At 43.9% G+C, this 15,773-nt stretch overlaps 1 protein-coding gene across 1 annotated transcript in view; it reads left to right on the forward strand.

Annotated features, from left to right (window-relative positions):
* SKAP1 (src kinase associated phosphoprotein 1) overlaps positions 1-15,773 on the forward strand; it is a 108,329-nt gene that overhangs the window by 12,452 nt on the left and 80,104 nt on the right. Inside the window, exon 4 of the mRNA XM_053999801.1 lies at positions 4,312-4,419. Within this exon, the coding sequence (XP_053855776.1) occupies positions 4,312-4,419 (108 nt within the window). The remainder of the gene's footprint in view (positions 1-4,311; positions 4,420-15,773) is intronic.

The following is a 15,773-nucleotide window of genomic DNA, read 5'->3' on the forward strand; positions in this document are numbered from 1 at the left end:
TCCTTTCCTGGGATTATTCTGTGCTGGATTTGGATTTTCCCAAGAAATTCCGAGGTTTTGTCGTCCCCACCCTTTCCTGGGATTATTCCTCACTGCCTTTGGGTATTCCCAAGAAATTCCTGGTTTTTTCTTCCCCATCCTTTCCTGGGATTGGCTTTGGGTATTCCCAAGAAATTCCTGTTTTTTTCTTCCCCATCCTTTCCAGGGATTGGCTTTGGATATTCCCAAGAAATTCCATGTTTTTTCCGTGCCTGGGGGAGGGGACGGCAGGGAAATTCCAGCGGCGCATTCCCGGCTGCCGCTGCCTTGCAGCCCGACCTGCTGGGCGCCGGCAATCACTGCAAGCTCCAGCAGCTCCATCCCAAACAAATCCCAAAAAAATCCCCAAAAAAACCCCAAAAAACCAAACAAACAAACGCCCCAAAAATCCCCCCCCAAAAAAAAATCCCAAAAAATCCACCCCCCAAAAAAAAATCCCAAAAACCCCCAAAAATCCCAAAATAATCCCCACAAAAAAGCCCAAAAAAATCCCAAAAAATCCCCCCCCACCCCGAGAAAAATTCCAAACAAGTCCAAAAAAAAAAAAATCCCAAAAAAAAGCCTCAATCCCAAAGATTTTTGCCTTTCTAATGTGCCGGGAATTTGCTTTTTTACACTTAATTAACAAAAAAAACCCCAAAAATGGGAATGAGGGGAGAAAACGAGGCTTGGGATGGTTTGGGAAGCAAAGGGAAATCGGCTCCTGATGGATATGGGGAGGAATTTTTGGGATTTCTGCCTGGGATCGCATCCCAAAAAAAAAAAGAGAAAAGGGATTTGGGTTTATTTGGGATTTTTTGGGGGATGATTGTGGTGGGATAAGATGGGGATGGAATAGAAAAATAGGCTTTGAAGGCAAAAAAAAAAAGTGGGATTTTAAGGTAAAAAATAGGATTTGAAGGCAAAACTTTAGGATTTTAAGGTAAAAATAGGATTTGAAGGCAAAACTTTAGGATTTTAAGGTAAAAATAGGATTTGAAGGCAAAACTTTAGGATTTTTAAGGTAAAAAGAGGATTTGAAGGCAAAACTTTAGGATTTTAAGGTAAAAAATAGGATTTGAAGGCAAAACTTTAGGATTTTAAGGTAAAAAATAGGATTTGAAGGCAAAACTTTAGGATTTTAAGGTAAAAATAGGATTTGAAGGGAAAACTTTAGGATTTTAAGGTAAAAAATAGGATTTGAAGGCAAAACTTTAGGATTTTAAGGTAAAAAATAGGATTTGAAGGGAAAACTTTAGGATTTTAAGGTAAAAATAGGATTTCAACCCAGCCCAAATTTCTAAATTTGGTGCTTTAATCAAATCCCAAGAGCTCCAAACTCTTCCGTTCCCACTTTTTTTTTTTTGCATTTTCCCACCATTTTATCCATTCCCACTTTTTGGGATTTTCCCACCCTTCTCATCCATTCCTAAATTTTGGGATTTTCCCACCCTCCTCATCCATTCCCACTTTTTTTGGGGGGGGGGGATTTTCCCACCATCATCTTCCATTCCATTCCCATTTTTATCCCTAAAAAAAAAGGGAATTCTTGATGTTGGACCATTTGACGCCCCCACTTTTTCCCCTAATCATCCCCATTTTTTCCCCTTAAAAATCGGGGAATTATTGACATCAGCTCATTTGACAACCTCACTTTTTTTTCCCCCTTTTAGATTCCAATTTTTTCCCCCATAAAAAAAATGGGAATTCTTGCCTTTGGATCATTTCCTGGCCCAGCTTTCTTTGGAAATCGCTGCCGGAGCCGCTGGAAATTCCATTTTGGGGCTGTTTGGAGGGCGCTGAGTGAGGAGCAGCTGCTGCCGCTCCCTTATCGGGGCAAATATTGAATTAAAAACCTTCCGATGTCCAATTAAAAACCTTTTCATCTCCAATTAAAAACTCTTTTCATCTCCAATTGAAAAACCTTTTCTCGCCGCCTCAACACCTGGCACGGCCTCTCCACAAAACTCCCACGGAAATTCCCTGGAAAATTCAACAGAAATTCATTTCAGGGGCGGAAAGATCCTTTCCACACCCCGGATTGGGTCATTTGTCTGGAGGAAATCCATGGGTTTGGCCTTTTTCCTGTAAATTTATATCAAAAATCCATGGGTTTTGCCTTTTCCCTGTAAATTTATTTAAAAATCCATGGGTTTGGCCTTTTCCCTGTAAATTTATTTTAAAAATCCATGGGTTTATCCTTTTCCCTGCAAATTTATATCAAAAACCCATGGGTTTAACCTTTTTTCCTTAAAATTTGTGCAGGAAATGAATTTTTTTATCCTTTTCCCTGTAAATTTATATCAAAATTCCATGGGTTTAGCCTTTTTTTCCTCAAAATTTGTGCAGGAAATCCATATTTTTTATCCATTTCTCTGTAATTTTTTACAGGAAATCCACATTTTTACCATATTCTCTGTAATTTTTTTGAGGAAATCCATATTTTTTATCCATTTCCCTGTAATTTTTGATAGAAAATCCACATTTTTATCCATTTCCCTGTATTTTTTTAATAGGAAATCCACATTTTTATCCATTTCCCTGTATTTTTTTAATAGGAAATCAATATTTTTATCCATTTCCCTGTATTTTTTTTGATAGGAAATCCACATTTTTATCCATTTCCCTGTAATTTTTGATAGAAAATCCACATTTTTATCCATTTCCCTGTAATTTTTTGATAGGAAATCCACATTTTTATCCATTTCCCTGTATTTTTTTTTATAGGAAATCCACATTTTTATCCATTTCCCTGTAATTTTTGATAGAAAATCCACATTTTTACCTTCCCCCCTCTCTCCTGAAGGATTTCCAAGCTCTTCTTCCCTAAAATCCCGGGAAATTCCCCGTTTGAGTTAAAATCTTTATTTCCTACGTGGATTTCACGGCTCGAGGGCAGGGACGAGGATTTGGATTTGCCTCTGGAATTTTGGCATTCCCGGCTTTTTTTCCCTCCCTCCACCCTGACTTGCCCGAAAACCCCTGAAATCCCCCAAAAATCCGCTTGGATCTCGGAGAGACCCGGAAGGAAACGGGGATATTTGGGGGTAGGAATTCCCAAATTCCTCCAATTTTCCTCCAAAATTCCTCAAAATTCCTCGAATTTCCTCCAAAATTCCTCCAAAATTCCTCAAAATTCCTCAGAAATTCCTCCCAAATTCCTCAAAAATTCCTCAAAATTCCTCAGAAATTCCTCCAAAATTCCTCAAAAATTCCTCAAAATTCCTCAGAAATTCCTCCCAAATTCCTCAAAAATTCCTCAAAATTCCTCCCAAATTCCTCAAAAATTCCTCAAAATTCCTCAGAAATTCCTCTCAAATTCCTCAAAAATTCCTCAAAATTCCTCAGAAATTCCTCAAAATTCCTCAAAAATTCCTCAAAATTCCTCAAATTTCCTCCAAAATTCCTCAAAATTCCTCAAAATTCCTCAGAAATTCCTCCCAAATTCCTCAAAAATTCCTCAAAATTCCTCAGAAATTCCTCTCAAATTCCTCAAAAATTCCTCAAAATTCCTCAGAAATTCCTCCCAAAATTCCTCAAAATTCCTCAAAATTCCTCAGAAATTCCTCCCAAATTCCTCAAAAATTCCTCCAAATTCCTCCAAAATTCCTCAAAAATTCCTCAGAATTCCTCAGAAATTCCTCTCAAATTCCTCAAAAATTCCTCAAAATTCCTCAAAAATTCCTCAAAATTCCTCAAATTTCCTCCAGAATTCCTCAAAAATTCCTCAAAATTCCTCAGAAATTCCTCAAAATTCCTCAAAAATTCCTCAAAATTCCTCAGAAATTCCTCCCAAATTCCTCAAAAATTCCTCAAAATTCCTCAGAAATTCCTCAAAATTCCTCAAAAATTCCTCAAAATTCCTCAAATTTCCTCCAAAATTCCTCAAAAATTCCTCAAATTCCTCAGAAATTCCTCAAAATTCCTCAAAAATTTCCACAAAATTCCTCAAATTTCCTCCAAAATTCCTCAAAAATTCCTCAGAATTCCTCAAATTTCCCCCAAAATTCCTCAAAAATTCCTCAAAATTCCTCAGAAATTCCTCCCAAATTCCTCAAAAATTCCTCAAAATTCCTCAGAAATTCCTCCCAAATTCCTCAAAAATTCCTCAAAATTCCTCAGAAATTCCTCCCAAATTCCTCAAAAATTCCTCAAAATTCCTCAAATTTCCTCCAAAATTCCTCAAAAATTCCTCAGAATTCCTCAGAAATTCCTCCCAAATTCCTCAAAAATTCCTCAAAATTCCTCAGAAATTCCTCCCAAATTCCTCAAATTTTCCTCAAATCCATCCAGGCGGGGACGAGCGCGACGTTCGCGACGGCTCCGAGGAAAATCCCGGCTGGAATTTCGGCCCTTCCCGGATTTCCCCGGCCCCGTTCCCGACAGAATTCCGGGATGAGGGTGAGTCACCGATTTTTTTTTGGGAATGTTTTGGGAAATTTCGTGGAATTCTGGGATGTTTTTGGTGTTTCTTGGAACTGTTGGGATTTGGTCTTCGGGAGAAGATCGCGGATGAATCCGGAATCCGTTGGGTTCCGCCCCGTCCCAGAATTCAGGAGGGGATTTTGGGGTTTTGCAGCGCTTCGTCCATTCCCAATCGATTGATCCCTTTGGATATTGATCAATCCCTTTGGATGGTGATTTATCCTATTGGTTATTGATTGATCCCTTTGGATATTGATTGATCCCTTGGGATATTGATTGATCCCTTGGGATATTGATTGATCCCTTTGGTTATTAGTCAATCCCTTTGGTTATTGATTGATCCCTTTGGATATTGATTGATCCCTTTGGATATTGATTGATCCCTTGGGATACTGATTGATCCCTTTGGTTATTAGTCAATCCCTTTGGTTATTGACTGATCCCTTTGGATATTGATTGATCTCTTTGGATATTGATCAATCCCTTTGGATGGTGATTTATCCTCTTGGATATTGATTGATTGCTTTGGATATTGATTGATCCCTTTGGATATTGATTGATCCCTTTGGATATTGATTGATCTCTTTAGATATTGATTGATTGCTTTGGATATTGATTGATCCCTTTGGATATTAGTCAATCCCTTTGGTTATTAGTCAATCCCTTTGGATATTGATTGATCTCTTTGGATATTGATCAATCCCTTTAGTTATTGATCTATCCCTTGGGATATTCCTCTGTTTCCCTTGGCTATTGATTGATCCCTTTGGATATTGATTGATCCTATTGGTTATTGATTGATCCTATTGGTTATTGATTGATCCCTTTGGATATTCCTCTGTTTCCCTTGGATATTGATTGATCCTATTGGTTATTGACTTACCCCTTTGGATGTTGATTGATCCCTTGGGATATTGATTGATCCTATTGGTTATTGATTGATCCCTTTGGATATTCCTCTGTTTCCTTTGGATATTGATTGATCCTATTGGATATTGACTTATCCCTTTGGATGTTGATTGATCCCTTGGGATATTGATCGATCCCTTTTGGATCCTGCTCCATCCCTTTGGATATTCCTTTATTCCCGTTGCTCAGTGAATATTGGGGTGTGTCTGTGTTTATGGGGGCATTTTTGGGATTGTCCATGGATTTTCGGGGCTGTCTGTGGATATTTGGGGCTTGCCTGTGTTTACTGGGGGATTTTTGGGATTGTCCATGGATTTTCGGGGATGTCCATGGATATTTGGGGCTTGCCTGTGTTTATTGGGGCATTTTTGGGATTCTCCATGGATTTTCGGGGATGTCCATGGATATTTGGGGTGTGTCCGTGTTTATTGGGGGATTTTTGGGGTTGTCCATGGGATTTTCGGGGCTGTCCGTGGATATTTGGGGTGTGTCCGTGTTTATTGGGGCATTTTTGGGATTGTCCATGGATTTTCGGGGCTGTCCGTGGATATTTGGGGCTTGCCTGTGTTTATTGGGGCATTTTTGGGATTGTCAGTGAATATTGGGGCGTGTCCGTGTTTACTGGGGAATTTTTGGGGTTGTCCATGGATTTTGGGGGCCGTCTGTGGATATTTGGGGTGCCCAGATGTGTCACCGGATCTCGGGGTGTGTCCCCCGTGTGTCTCGGGGGATGTTTGGGGCTGCCAATGGATTTTTGGGGCTGTCAGGGAATATTTGGGGTGTCCGTGTGTCTGGGGGGGTCTCTCTGTGTCTGCTGGGGGCTCTTTGGGGTTCTTTGCACGATTTGGGGTTCTTTGCACGATTTGGGGTTATTTGGGTGATTTGGGGTTCTTTGCGTGATTTGGGGTTCTTTGCACGTTTTGGGGTTCTTTGCGTGATTTGGGGTCCTTTGCACGATTTGGGGTCCTTTGCACGATTTGGGGTTCTTTGCACGATTTGGGGTTCTTTGCGTGATTTGGGGTCCTTTGCACGATTTGGGGTTCTTTGCGTGATTTGGGGTCCTTTGCACGATTTGGGGTTCTTTGCACGATTTGGGGTCCTTTGCACGATTTGGGGTTCTTTGCACGTTTTGGGGTTCTTTGCGTGATTTGGGGTCCTTTGCACGATTTGGGGTCCTTTGCACGATTTGGGGTTCTTTGCACGATTTGGGGTTCTTTGCGTGATTTGGGGTTATTTGCACGTTTTGGGGTTCTTTGCACGATTTGGGGTTCTTTGCGTGATTTGGGTTTCTTTGCACGATTTGGGTCCTTTGCGTGATTTGGGGTTCTTTGTGTGATTTGGGTTCTTTGCACGATTTGGGTTTCTTTGCACGATTTGGGGTTATTTGCACAATTTGGGGTTCTTTGCGTGATTTGGGGTTATTTGCACGATTTGGGGTTCTTTGCGTGATTTGGGGTTCTTTGCACGATTTGGGGTCCTTTGCACGATTTGGGTTTCTTTGCGTGATTTGGGGTTCTTTGCGTGATTTGGGGTTCTTTGCGTGATTTGGGGTTCTTTGTGTGATTTGGGGTTCTTTGCACGATTTGGGGTTCTTTGCGTGATTTGGGGTTCTTTGCATGATTTGGGGTTCTTTGTGTGATTTGGGTTTCTTTGCACGATTTGGGGTTCTTTGCGTGATTTGGGGTTCTTTGCGTGATTTGGGGTTATTTGCACGTTTTGGGGTTCTTTGCGTGATTTGGGGTTCTTTGCGTGATTTGGGTTTCTTTGCACGATTTGGGTTCTTTGCGTGATTTGGGGTTCTTTGTGTGATTTGGGTTCTTTGCACGATTTGGGTTTCTTTGCACGATTTGGGGTTATTTGCACAATTTGGGGTTCTTTGCGTGATTTGGGGTTATTTGCACGATTTGGGGTTCTTTGCGTGATTTGGGGTTCTTTGCACGATTTGGGGTCCTTTGCACGATTTGGGTTTCTTTGCGTGATTTGGGGTTCTTTGCGTGATTTGGGGTTCTTTGCGTGATTTGGGTTCTTTGTGTGATTTGGGGTTCTTTGCACGATTTGGGGTTCTTTGTGTGATTTGGGGTTCTTTGCGTGATTTGGGGTTCTTTGTGTGATTTGGGGTTCTTTGCGTGATTTGGGGTTCTTTGCGTGATTTGGGGTTATTTGCACGTTTTGGGGTTCTTTGCGTGATTTGGGGTTCTTTGCGTGATTTGGGTTTCTTTGCACGATTTGGGTTCTTTGCGTGATTTGGGGTTCTTTGTGTGATTTGGGTTCTTTGCACGATTTGGGTTTCTTTGCACGATTTGGGGTTATTTGCACAATTTGGGGTTCTTTGCGTGATTTGGGGTTATTTGCACGATTTGGGGTTCTTTGCGTGATTTGGGGTTCTTTGCACGATTTGGGGTCCTTTGCACGATTTGGGTTTCTTTGCGTGATTTGGGGTTCTTTGCGTGATTTGGGGTTCTTTGCACGATTTGGGGTCCTTTGCACGATTTGGGGTTCTTTGCGTGATTTGGGGTTCTTTGCGTGATTTGGGTTCTTTGTGTGATTTGGGGTTCTTTGCACGATTTGGGGTTCTTTGTGTGATTTGGGGTTCTTTGCGTGATTTGGGGTTCTTTGTGTGATTTGGGGTTCTTTGCGTGATTTGGGGTTCTTTGCGTGATTTGGGGTTCTTTGCACGATTTGGGGTTCTTTGCGTGATTTGGGTTCTTTGCGTGATTTGGGTTTCTTTGCACGATTTGGGGTTCTTTGCACGTTTTGGGGTTCTTTGCACGTTTTGGGGTTCTTTGTGTGATTTGGGGTTCTTTGCACGATTTGGGGTTATTTGCACGATTTGGGTTTCTTTGCGTGATTTGGGGTTCTTTGCGTGATTTGGGGTTATTTGCACGATTTGGGGTTCTTTGTGTGATTTGGGGTTCTTTGCACGTTTTGGGGTTATTTGCACGATTTGGGGTTCTTTGTGTGATTTGGGGTTCTTTGCACGTTTTGGGGTTCTTTGCGTGATTTGGGGTTCTTTGCGTGATTTGGGGTTCTTTGCACAATTTGGGGTTCTTTGCGTGATTTGGGGTTCTTTGCGTGATTTGGGGTTATTCAGAGGTATCTGCCCGTGGCTGTCGGGGTCTGTTCAGATGGATTTGGGGTTTTAGGATCCATCGGGGTCTATTCGGTGCATTTGGGGTCTATCTGGGTTGATTTTGGTGTATTTAGGCTTATTTTGGTGGTTTTAGGGTCTATTTAGGGCTACTTTGGTCTATTTGGGATCTATTTGGGGTCATTTTGGTGTATTTAAGGTCTATTTGGGGTAATTTTGGTGTTTTTAGGGTTTATTTGGGGTCATCTTGGTGTATTTAAGGTCTAATTTGTGTAATTTTGGTGTATTTAGCGTCTAATTTGTGTAATTTTGGTGTCTTTAGGGTCTATTTGGGGTCATTTTGGTGTCTTTAGGGTTTATTTGGGGTCATTTTGGTGTATTTAGGGTTTTTTGGGGGTGATTTTGGTGTTTTTAGGGTTTTTTGGGGGGTGATTTTGGTGTTTTTAGGGTCTGTTTGGGGTGATTTTGGTGTTTTTAGGGTTTATTTGGGGTAATTTTGGTGTTTTTAGGGTCTATTTGGGGTCATTTTGGTGTTTTTAGGGTCTGTTTGGGGTAATTTTGGTGTTTTTAGGGGTTTTTTGGGGTGATTTTGGTGTTTTTAGGGTCTATTTGGGGTGATTTTGGTGTTTTTAGGGTCTATTTGGGGTGATTTTGGTGTTTTTTAGGGTCTCTTCGGGGGTTCCGCGGTCCCTCCGGGCGCGGCGGCCGCTCCGGAATTCTGCAGCGCCCCCGTGTGGGGGCGGCCGGGAACGCGCGGGGTCGGGAGCGCGCCCGGGAGCGCGCGTTGGGAGCGGGCCCGGGAACGGGAAGGGGCTTTGGGAAGGGATTTTGGGAACAGGAAGGGGCTTTGGGAACGGGAACGGACCTTGGGACTGGGGTTTTGGGAACGGGAAGGGGTTTTGGGAACGGGAAGGGGCTTTGGGAAGGGATTTTGGGAACAGGAAGGGGCTTTGGGAATGGGAACGGACCTTGGGGCAGGGCTTTGGGAACGGGAAGGGGCTTTGGGAAGGGGTTTTGGGAACGGGAACGGGCCTTGGGACTGGGTTTTGGGAACAGGAAGGGGCTTTGGGAATGGGAAGGGGCTTTGGGAATGGGGTTTAGGAACAGGTCTTGGGAAGGGGCTTTGGGAACGGGAAGGGGCTTTGGGATCAGCTTTGTGAAGGGGCTTTGGGGATGGGTTTTATCCCCAAACACCATCAAAGAACCCAAACCCAGCCCCTAAATCCTCCCCCAAACCCCAAATCCCATCCCACAAACACATCCCAAATAAACCAATCCCACCCCACAGACATGTCCCATCCATCAGGACTGATCTGGGGTCAGGATTGATGATTTGGGGTTGGGATTGATGATTTGGGGTCGGGATTGATGATTTGGGGTCAGGATTGATGATTTGGGGTTGGGATTGATGATTTGGGGTCGGGATTGATGATTTGGGGTTGGGATTGATGATTTGGGGTTGGGATTGATTTGGGGTCGGGATTGATGATTTGGGTTGAGATTGATGATTTGGGTTGAGATTGATGATTTGGGGTCAGGATTGATGATTTGGGGTTGAGATTGATGATTTGGGGTTGGGATTGATTTGGGCTCGGGATTGGTTTGGGGTCGGGGTTTTCCCCTCACTGTGGCACCTTCCCAACCAGGAACCCCCTGGGTTTGGGCAGAGTTTTTGGGATTTTTCCTCATTTTCCTGCCCTGGATAATCCCAAAGAACCTTCGGCGGAGCCAAGAGGTGCAGGAGGGAAGGACTGAGCTGGATTTAGGGAATTTTATCCTTTGGATCCCATTTATCCGTTGGATGGGGCTGTGGGGTCCGGGTGGTTTGACTCAGAAACCCCAGAATGGTTTGGGGTGGGAAAAACCCTAAAAATCCCCCAATTCCAACCCCGTGCCGCGGACAGGGACATCTCCCACCGGAGACAACCATCCCAAATCCCCCAAACGCCTCCTGCTTAATTAATCATTAATTAATCCACTCATTAATCAGCTGAAGGGAGCTGCTCCGGCCTCGCCCCGCAGAGGATCAAAGCCACAAAAACCCCCCAAAAAAAAAAAAATCCCCTGGAATTTGGGGGAGAAACGGGAAGTTTATTTTAACTGGGAACTGATGCCTTTTGGGATTTTTCCAGCCCTGATTTGAGGGTCGGGAGGCACCGGAAGCCAGGGAGGAGCAAATTTAGGGGCAGGGGAAGTCCCGGTGCTCTCTGAACTCCTTCCAGAAGCTGGGGAAGAGCTCCGGAATTCCCGATAAACACCTGATGCATGGGGTGTGCGGGAAGGCTGGGACGTGGAGCGGCCACGGGGGCAGGGGCAGCCTTAAAAACCCTTTAAACTCTTCAAACCCCCCCCAAAATGTCCTTGGAAACGGTTCAAAACTCTCTAAAATCCTTCAAAACCTCCCAAAACCCTTTAAAACGCCTTCCAAACCCTTTAAAAGAGTTCAAAACTCTCTAAAATCCTTCAAAACCTCCTAAAACCCTTTAAACGCCTTCCAAACCCTTTAAAAGAATTCAAAACTCTCTAAAACCCTTCAAAACCTCCTAAAACCCTTTAAATGTCTTCCAAACCCTTTAAAAGAGCTCAAAACTCTCTAAAATCCTTCAAAACCTCTTAAAACCCTTTAAATGCCTTCCAAACCCTTAAGAATGGTTCAAAACTCTCCAAAACCCTTCAAAACCCTTTGAAATCTTTTAAAACCCTTTAAAAAAAATTTAAATCCTTCAAAACCTCCTAAAACTCTTTAAACACTTTCAAAACCCTTAAGAATGGTTCAAAACTCTCCAAAATCCTTCAAAACCCTTTGAAATTTTTTAAAAACCCTTTAAAAAAATTTAAAATCCTTCAAAACCTCCTAAAAACCCTTTTAAACGCCCTTCCAAACCCTTTTAAAATAGCTCAAAACTCTCCAAAACTCTTCAAAACCCCTTTGAAATATTTTTTAAACCCTTTGAAACCCTTCAAAACCTTTTAAATCCTTCAAAACCCTTCTCTTAAAATCCTTTCAAAACCCTTAAAATCCTTTCAAAACTCTTTAAAATCCTTAAAAACTCTTCAAAAACCCTTTTTAAACCCTTTGAAATCTTTTAAAATCCTTCTAAACCCTTCTAAAACCATTTTAACCCCTTCAAAACCCTTTTAATAATTCAAAACTCTTTAAAATCCTTAAAAACTCTTCAAAATCCTTTTAAATCCTTTGAAATCTTTTAAAATCCTTCTAAAACCATTTTAAACCCCTTCAAAAACCCTTTTAAATAATTCAAAACTCTCCAAAATCCTTCCAAATTCCTCGAAACCCTTTTAAAACCTCTTAAAATCCTTCAAGACCCTTTAAAATATTTCAAAACCCTTTAAAACCTTCTAAAACCCTTTTAAAAATCCTTTTAAATGGTTCCAGACTCTCTAAAATCCTTCCAAATTCTTCAAAACCCTTTAAAACACTTTAAAAATCCTTCAAGACCCTTTAAAATAGTTTCAAAACCCCAACCAACCCGCCCCAGTTCCCTTTAGGGGATGAAATTTTGGGGGTGGCTCGTTTGTTGTGCCGCCCGTTCTTTTGGAAATCCCCAAAACTCCCGATCCCAAATTTCTCCCCCTTTTCCTCCCTGACTTTATTTTTCCCCTTCCCCAATAAAACAAATCCCATTTTCCCCCCTTCCCAATAAAATAAATCCCATTTCACCCCCTCCCTGATAAAATAAATCCCATTTTTTCCCCTCCCCAATAAAATAAATCAAATTTTTTTCCCCTTCCCCAATAAAATAAATCCTATTTCCCCCTTCCCTGATAAAATAAATCCCATTTTCCCCCTTCCCAACAAAATAAATCCCATTTTCCCCCTTCCCAATAAAATAATCCCATTTTCCCCCATCCCTGATAAAATAAATCCCATTTTTTTCCCCCATAAATCCTTTTCCCCATCCCATACAAAACAAATCCCATTTTGTTTTTCCATCCCGGATAAAACAAATCCCATTTTTTCCTCTTCCCCAATAAAACAAATCCCATTTTTTCCTCTTCCCCTATAAAACAAATCCCATTTTTTCCCCCATCCCATATAAAACAAATCTCATTTTTCCCCATCCCATACAAAACAAATCCCATTTTTTCCCCCATCCCATATAAAACAAATCTCATTTTTATTTTCCATCCCATACAAAACAAATCCCATTTTTTCCCCCTTCCCCAATAAAACAAATCCCATTTTTCCCCCATTCCATATAAAACAAATCCCATTTTTATTTTCCATCCCATATAAAACAAATCCCATTTTTCCCCCTTCCCCTATAAAACAAATCCCATTTTTATTTTCGATCCCCTACAAAACAAATCCCACTTTTTCCTTTTCCCCTACAAAACAAATCCCATTTCCCCCCCCTTCCCCTACAAAACAAATCCCATTTTTTCCTCTTCCCCTACAAAACAAATCCCATTTTTTCCCCCTTCCCCTCTAAAACAAATCCCATTTTTATTTTCCATCCCAGATAAAACAAATCCCATTTTTATTTTCCATCCCCTATATAACAAATCCCATTTCCCTTTCCCCTTTCCCGCTCCGCTCTCCCTGCCCTCTCCCCTCCCACATTTGCGTTCCCACCTCGTTTCCTCTCCCATTAACGAGCTCTTTATGGGATTCCATAAAACCGGGCCCAACCCCAACCCCATCCCCAACCCCATCCCCAACCCCAACCCCAACCCCATCCCCAACCCCAACCCCATCCCCAACCCCATCCCCAACCCCATCCCCAACCCCAACCCCAACCCCAACCCCATCCCCAACCCCAACCCCAACCCCATCCCCAACCCCAACCCCAACCCCAACCCCAACCCCAACCCCAACCCCAACCCCATCCCCAACCCCATCCCCAACCCCAACCCCAACCCCATCCCCAACCCCAACCCCATCCCCAACCCCAACCCCAACCCCAACCCCAACCCCATCCCCAACCCCAACCCCATCCCCATCCCCAACCCCAACCCCAACCCCAACCCCAACCCCAACCCCATCCCCAACCCCATCCCCATCCCCATCCCCAACCCCATCCCCATCCCCAACCCCATCCCCAACCCCAACCCCAACCCCATCCCCAACCCCAACCCCAACCCCATCCCCAACCCCATCCCCAACCCCAACCCCAACCCCATCCCCAACCCCATCCCCAACCCCAACCCCAACCCCAACCCCAACCCCATCCCCAACCCCAACCCCATCCCCAACCCCAACCCCAACCCCAACCCCAACCCCATCCCCAACCCCAACCCCAACCCCATCCCCAACCCCATCCCCAACCCCAACCCCATCCCCAACCCCAACCCCAACCCCAACCCCAACCCCATCCCCAACCCCAACCCCATCCCCATCCCCAACCCCAACCCCATCCCCAACCCCATCCCCAACCCCAACCCCAACCCCAACCCCAACCCCATCCCCAACCCCAACCCCAACCCCATCCCCAACCCCAACCCCAACCCCATCCCCAACCCCATCCCCAACCCCAACCCCATCCCCAACCCCATCCCCATCCCCAACCCCAACCCCAACCCCATCCCCAACCCCATTCATCCCCGGGCCTCGGCCGGGGCCGCTCCGGGGGAATTCCTCGGGAATTCTGATCCCGCCCCAGGAAAATCCCGGGATTTTCTTCCTTTTTCATCCAGTTGGGATTTTTTTTTTAAGCTTTTCTTTTCTTTTCTTTTCTTTTCTTTTTTTTTTTTTCTTTTTTTTTTTTTTTAAGTTTTTTTTGCCCCTCCCCGAGTTTCTGCTCCAGGGAAATCGAGGATTTGGTCAAATTTGGGAATTCCTGAAAAATTCTGTTTGTTTAAAAGGGAAAAATTCCCTGGTCCTCGTCCCACCTGAGCTGGGAAAATCTGGGAAAAATTCTGGCCCCGATCCTGGCCCTGACCCCAGCCCTGACCCTGATCCTTGACCCAATCCCAATCCCCGTCCCTGACCCCAATCCCTGACCTGACCCCGATCCCTGACCCCAATCCCAATCCTTGATCCCAATCCCAGCCCCAATCCAAATCCCTGACCCCAATCCCTGACCCTGATCCCAATCCCTGATCCCAATCCCTGACCCCAATCCCAATCCTTGATCCCAGTCCCAACCCTGATCCCAATCCCTGATCCCAGTCCCAAACCCTGACCCTGATCCCTGACCCCCAATCCCTGACCCTGATCTCAAACCCCGATCCCAATCCCAGCTCCGACCCCAACCCCAATCCCAATCCCTGATCCCAATCCCCGATCCCAATCCCAGCTCCGACCCCAACCCCAATCCCAATCCCTGACCCCGATCCCAATCCCTGACCCTGATCCCTGATCCCAATCCCATCCCCAATCCCTGACCCCCGATCCCAATCCCAATCCCTGACCCCAATCCCTGATCCCAATCCCTGACCCCAATCCCAATCCCTGATCCCAATCCCAGCCCCGATCCCTGACCCCGATCCCAGCCCCGATCCCTGACCCCAATCCCAATCCCTGACCCCAATCCCATCCCCGATCCCTGATCCCAATCCCTGACCCCAATCCCAATCCCTGATCCCAATCCCAGCCCCGATCCCTGACCCCGATCCCAATCCCAATCCCTGACCCCGATCCTGGGCAGGAGCAGCCAAGGCCAGAAAAAAAAACCCCAATCCCAGTTTGGGATCAGCTCTGGGTCAGGTTTAGGATCGGGATTTTCCTGCCCAACCCTTTTCCTGCTTTTCCCCTTTTTCCCACAAAAATCCCTTTTTCCAGGGAATTTTGGGCATCTTTTTTAAAAAAACATTATTTAAATAATATCCCAAATTTCCTGCTTTTCCCTTCCATCATCCCTTAAAAACAGCCACAAAAATCCCATTTTCCAGGGAATTTTGGGCACCGTTCTTTAAAAAATATCCCCTAAATAATATCCCAGATTTCCTGCTTTTCCCTTCCACCATCCCTTCTTCCAAGGAAATTTGAATCCCCTTTTTCAAAAATATCCTCTAAATAATATCCCAAATTTCCTGCTTTTCCCTTCCATCATCCCTTAAAAAGCATCAAGAAAAATCCCATTTTCCAGGGAATTTTGGGCACTGTTTTTTTTAAAAAATCCTCTAAATATTATCCCAGATTTCCTGCTTTTCCCTTCCATCATTCCCTTTTCCAGGGAATTCTGGCTCCTCTTTTTTATTTAATATTTATGAAATAATATCCCAAATTTTCTGCTTTTCCCCTCCACCATCCCTTAAAAAGCAGCCACAAAAATCCCATTTTCCAGGGAATTTTGGGCATCTTTTTAAAAAAATATTAAATAAATAATATCCCAAATTTCCTGCTTTTCCCTTTAATCATCCCTTAAAA

The sequence above is a fragment of the Vidua macroura genome, chromosome 27 (assembly GCF_024509145.1).
Source record: "Vidua macroura isolate BioBank_ID:100142 chromosome 27, ASM2450914v1, whole genome shotgun sequence".
Taxonomy (NCBI): Eukaryota; Metazoa; Chordata; class Aves; order Passeriformes; family Viduidae; genus Vidua; species Vidua macroura.